The sequence below is a fragment of the Physeter macrocephalus genome, chromosome 3 (assembly GCF_002837175.3).
Source record: "Physeter macrocephalus isolate SW-GA chromosome 3, ASM283717v5, whole genome shotgun sequence".
Taxonomy (NCBI): Eukaryota; Metazoa; Chordata; class Mammalia; order Artiodactyla; family Physeteridae; genus Physeter; species Physeter macrocephalus.
In genome coordinates this window covers 1,862,559-1,868,063 of record NC_041216.1, presented here as the reverse complement: position 1 = coordinate 1,868,063, position 5,505 = coordinate 1,862,559, and the positions used below count along the sequence as shown (strand labels likewise).

General features: G+C 38.9%; 1 protein-coding gene across 1 annotated transcript in view; it reads left to right on the top strand.

The window, feature by feature from the left end:
• The window catches only part of CCDC30 (coiled-coil domain containing 30), a 168,196-nt gene extending 163,133 nt beyond the window's left edge, over window positions 1–5,063 (top strand). Inside the window, exons 23-24 of the mRNA XM_055082633.1 lie at window positions 4,567–4,634; window positions 4,886–5,063. Coding sequence (XP_054938608.1) covers window positions 4,567–4,634; window positions 4,886–5,063 — 246 coding nt within the window. The remainder of the gene's footprint in view (window positions 1–4,566; window positions 4,635–4,885) is intronic.
• The last annotated feature ends 442 nt before the right edge of the window (window positions 5,064–5,505 follow it).

The window sequence follows — 5,505 nt, the reverse complement described above, 5'->3', positions numbered from 1 at the left end:
AGTGGGAAGCAGCCACATAGCACAGGGAGATCAGCTCGGTGCTTTGTCACCACCTAGAGGGGTGGATAGGGAGAGTGGGAGGGAGATGCAAGAGGGAGGAGATATGCGGATATATATGTATGTATAGCTGATTCACTTTCTTATACAGCAGAAACTAACACACCATTGTAAAGCAATTATACTCCAATAAAAATGTTAAAAAAAAAAAAAAGTAGAACTGCCAGATGATGTGACCTAATTTCCAACAGTTTATGTCTTTGCTTGAGCTACAACTGTTAATTGTCTAGTCATTCAATCTTTTACTTATTCATTCAACAAACATTTATTTATTTATTAAAGAGAACTTTATTTTTTTATTCATTTATTTTTGGCTGTGTTGGGTCTTCGCTGCTACACGCGGGCTTTCTCTAGTTGCGGCGAGCAGGGGCTACTCTTCATTGTGGTGCGCGGGCTTCTCATTGCGATGCCTTCTCTTGTTGCGGAGCACAGGCTCTAGGCGCGCAGGCTTCAGTAGTTGCGGCACACGGGCTCAGTAGTTGTAGTTTGCGGGCTCTAGAGCACAGGCTCAGTAGTTGTGGCGCATGGGCTTTGTTGTTCTGCGGCATGTGGGATCTTCCTGGATCATGGCTCAAACCCGTGTCCCCTGCATTGGCAGGCGGATTCTTAACCACTGTGCCACCGGGGAAGCCCTCAACAAACATTTATTAATTCCAAGAACTGTGATAGGTTCTAGGAATATGGAAGATAGTTCCTGTTTTCAGAGACCTTCAGTCTAGTCGGAAAGGACAGACACATACGTGAATAAATACTATAGTATTGTCGGTGCTGAGTTACAGGCCTTAAAGGAGTATTTTTTTAGGGCCAATAGTTTTGAGATCCACAATATTGTCATCAAATCGAGATAAGAAATGTCACATGGGTCAGAACTAGAGTATATCAAGCTCAATATCCCACATGTGACAAAGGTACCAAGTTGTAACATCTTGACACCTACTGGAATAAACTCCAAAACTGTTTATAAACTTAGAATCTTAAGGATCCTCCAATCCAATCCTCTCATTTTACATAGGAGGGAGATAAAACCCAGAGAAGTTGAATGATATGTCAAAGGACACATAGCTACTGCTTACATTTCCAAGATCTGTTGATTCTCAGTGATTACCACATATGCAAATAGATCAGTATATAGATCCCTGAGATCAGACATATCCTAGGTCACTTCCTTTCTTGGGGCTACAGTGGTGACAGCTTGACATTCGTTGGGTGCTTACTATGTGCCTGGGACTGTTCTAAGCATTTTATGTATATTATCTCCTGTAATCCACAAAATAATCTTAGGTGAAAAGCCTGTCATTCCCATTTTCACAGTTGAAGAATCTGAGACCTGGAGAGGTGAAGTGACATCATTGCCCAAGGTCACATAGCTGATAAATAGAAAAACAAGGGCTGAAAACAGCACTCTCTGGCCCCTGCTCTTAGCCACTATCTCATAATACTCCAAGTCAACTGTTTCCCTTGCAGGGGTATTGGAGTAACCAGGGACATAGCCTTTGTAACAGACCATGTCGCTGCCTGTATTGTAATTCCATCTTTCTTCTCAGTTGGCTTATAAACTACAAGAGAGCAGGAACTCTGCCCATCTTGTTACCCATTGCATCCCAAATACTTAGCACCTGGGTCACTGCAACAACTTCTTAACTCATCTTTCAATGTTTCCTCCTCTTCTAATCTGCCCTGCCCACGCCACTAGACCCATCGTCGTGAAACACTGCTTGATTTCATAGTACTTCACGTCAAAGAGTTTCAGAGACTGCCTTTTTCTATAAGACAAAGTTTATTCATTCAACACATATTTATGGACCATATACAGTGTGCCAGGCCTCATGCTGTTCCCCATATGGTTTAAATATGATGGTGAACAAGAGATACTGTCTGTCTTCCCAGAACTCGGGCCCAGTGAGAGTGACAGTCATGTAACTGGCAACTGCCATGCGCTAAGTTCTACAAGAGCTGTAGGCCCAGAATGTTGAGGAAGCAGGGGGAGTGGTGTCTCAACCTGCCTGGAGTGGCTAGGGAAGGCTTCTGGAGTTATTGATGTCTAAACCAGAACTGAAGCCACATAAGAACTTTCCATATTTCAAATACCTTTCTGACAAACCTGATCAAAAGAAACTAGCCTATTCACCGTTTCCCCAAAAGCTCTGCCATTTCCTCCTCTGAATCATGTATTTCCCTTGCTTGGAAAGACACATCTCATCCCCCCTGTCCCATCTCCCCAGGCTTTGTCTTTTGAAGTCCTATGGTTCTCATAGTCTATAGCCGGAGGGGTCTTTAGAAAATACATGTAGTCTGAGCCGATGACTCAACACTGTGCGAGGATTTCCCACAGTCTTCAGAATAAAACCCGCATTTTCTGACATGGTCTTTATATGCTCTGTAAGTAGGCCTCTGGTCTGTTTTGGTCTACATTTTTCTGAGAAAGACTATTTGGTTTTTAAAGTAATGGAGCTCAAAACAGTTACTCTTTTTTCATGATTTAAAGGGACAGAAAATGTTTACCAGAGTATTAAGAACTCATCAAATAGAATGGAATGATTATATCAGCTAATATGAGGTAATTCATGTAGAAAAGTGGATATAAAAAGCAGGCTTGTGAAAAGCACTAACATAAAAAGTATGGCATTTAGTTTTTATTTTTAAAATAATTTTATTTATTGAGGTAACATTGGTTTATAACATTATATCAGTTTCATGTGTGTAACATTATACCTTGACTCCTGTATATACTACAGCATGCTCACTACCAAAAGTTTAGTTTCCATCCATCCATCCATCCCCCTTTTGCCCATTTCACCCTCCCCCACCTTCCCCTCTGGTAACCACTACTGTGTTCTCTGTATCTATGTGTTTATTTTTGTTTGGTTTGGTTTGTTCTTTTTTATTATTATTATTCCACATGTGAGTTAAATCATATGGTATTTGTCTTTCTCTGTCTGACTTATTTCGCTTAACATAATACCTTCAAGGTCCACACATGTTGTCACAAATGGCAAGATATCATTTTTATATATGTATAATCTACTTAATCCATTCATCCTTTGATGGGCACTTAGATTGTTTCCATATCTTGGCTATTATAAATAATGCCATAGGGGTGCATATAGATTTTCGAATTACTGTTTTTGTATTCTTCAGGTAAATACCCAGAAGTGGGACTGGATCATGTAGTAGTTCCTAATTTTTTTAGGAATTTCCATACTGTTCTCCATAGTGGCTGCACCAATTTACATTTCGACCAACAGTATACGAGGGTTTGCTTTTTTCCACATCCTTGCCAACACTTGTTATTTCTTGCCTTTATGATAACAACCATTCTAATGGGTGTGAGATAATATCTCACTGTGGTTTTGATTTGCATTTCCCTAATAATTGGTGTTGTTGAACATCTTTTCATGTGCCTATTAGTTATCTGTCTTCTTTGGGAAAAAATGTTTATTTACTTCCTCTGCCCATTTTTTAATTGGGTTGTTTGGTTTTTTGTTGTTGAAAGTATGACATGTATAGTTACCAAATATTCTATAGGTATTAGGGATTACACTGTTTCCCCCAATTTTGTTGATATAATTGACATATAACGTTGTATAAGTTTAAGGTGTACAATATAATGATTTGATATATATGTGTATTGCAAAATGATCACCACAATAAGATTCATTAACATCTATCATCTCATATAGTTACAATTTTTTTTCCTCATGACAAGAACTTTTAAGATCTACTCTCTTAGCTACTTTCAATATATACAATACAGTACTGTTAAGTATATCATCATGTTGTACATTACATCCCCAGAACTTATTTCTCTTACAAGGGAAGTTCATACCTCTGACCACATTCACCTAATTCCCCCATTCCTGACAACCACAAATCTGGTCTCTATTTCAATAAGTTTGTTTTTTTTAAACTCCAAGTGTATATGAGTTCATACAGTATTTGTCTTTCTCTTTGTCTGACTTATTTCACTCAGCCTGATGACCTCAAGTTCCATCCGTGTTGTCACAAATGGCAGGATTTCCTTATTTTGTTAAAAAAAATTTGTTTTTTGCTGAGTAGTATTCTATTGTATGCATATTCTTTATCCATTTGTCTATCAGTGGACACTTAAGTTGCTTCCATATCTTGGCTATTGTAAATAATGCTGCTATAAACATGGAGTGCAGATATCTCTTTGGGACAGTGTTTTCATTTCCTTCAGATATATACCCAGAAGTGGGATAGCTGGATCATATGGTAGTTCTCTTAATTTTTTGAGGAACCTCCATACTGTTCTCCATAGTGGCTGCACCAATTTACATTCCCACCAGCAGTGCACAAGAGTTCCCTTTTTTCCACATCTTCTCCAGCGTTTGTTATCTCTTGTCTTTTTGATGATAGCTAGTCTAACAGGTGTAAGGTGAGGGGATTACATTTTTAACCAAAAATATATATAAAGCATAAGTTCTAGGATAATATCGCCAATGGTTTATCATTATAATTTTTTAATATTCATCCTTTCTTTTCTTTTAGGAAACAACAATTAGTGACATCCCTGAATTTGAAGTATTGAATAAAATTGTGCCCTTACCAAACTCCAGGTGAGTAAAATCAAGACAATCATCCACATGCCTGAGCGTTATGGCTGCCTAGCTAGTTCTAGTTGCTGGCTTGAGAAAGCATAGCAGGGACTTTCCTGGTGGTCCAGTGGTTAGGACTCCATGCTTTCACTGCCAAGGGGGAACTAAGATCCTGCAAAAGTTGAAATTCTATTGATGCCTTAACTCTGTAACCCCAAAGTGCTGCCAAGAGATCCTGTCTATACAAAGTCCTCACACATGGCCCTTCTTAGTTTTTCAGGAACGGGTTTGGTAGAGTCAGCTGGAAGTCTTCAAGAAACTGAAGAACATAGGTCAGAAGAAGCAATGGTAAACCCCAAGTCCCTCGAGTCTCTTTCGTGTTCACAGAATTCTGAAGCTGGATACATAAACGTGGCTTCTCTGAAAGAAATACATCGCATCCAAGAATAAGGCCAAGTCAGAACTATAAAATCACTGGTGTCTAAAACTAGACTGATCAAAGCTGCTAACTTAAAGCTTGGGCATGAAGGTGGAGCATGACATGGAGAAGAGTTATGACAGATCCTCACTGGACATCCAACCAGGAGTCTTCAAAATTGCTGATAAATTCATTAAACCTGTTCTAAAAATGGATTTCTCAAGTTTGTTTGGTATCCTCAAATGCCTTGTATTGATCAATGTCATGACTTAAGTTCAGTGGTTTAATTAGGGTTTTTTTTAAAAGATTTTTTTTGATGTGGACCATTTTTTTTAAAGTCTTTATTGAATTTGTTACAATATTGCTTCTGTTTTTTATGTTTTAGTTTTTTGGCCCCAAGGCATGTGGGATCTTACCTCCCCAACCAGGGATCGAACCCACATCCCCTGCACTGGAAGGCAAAGTCTTAACCAC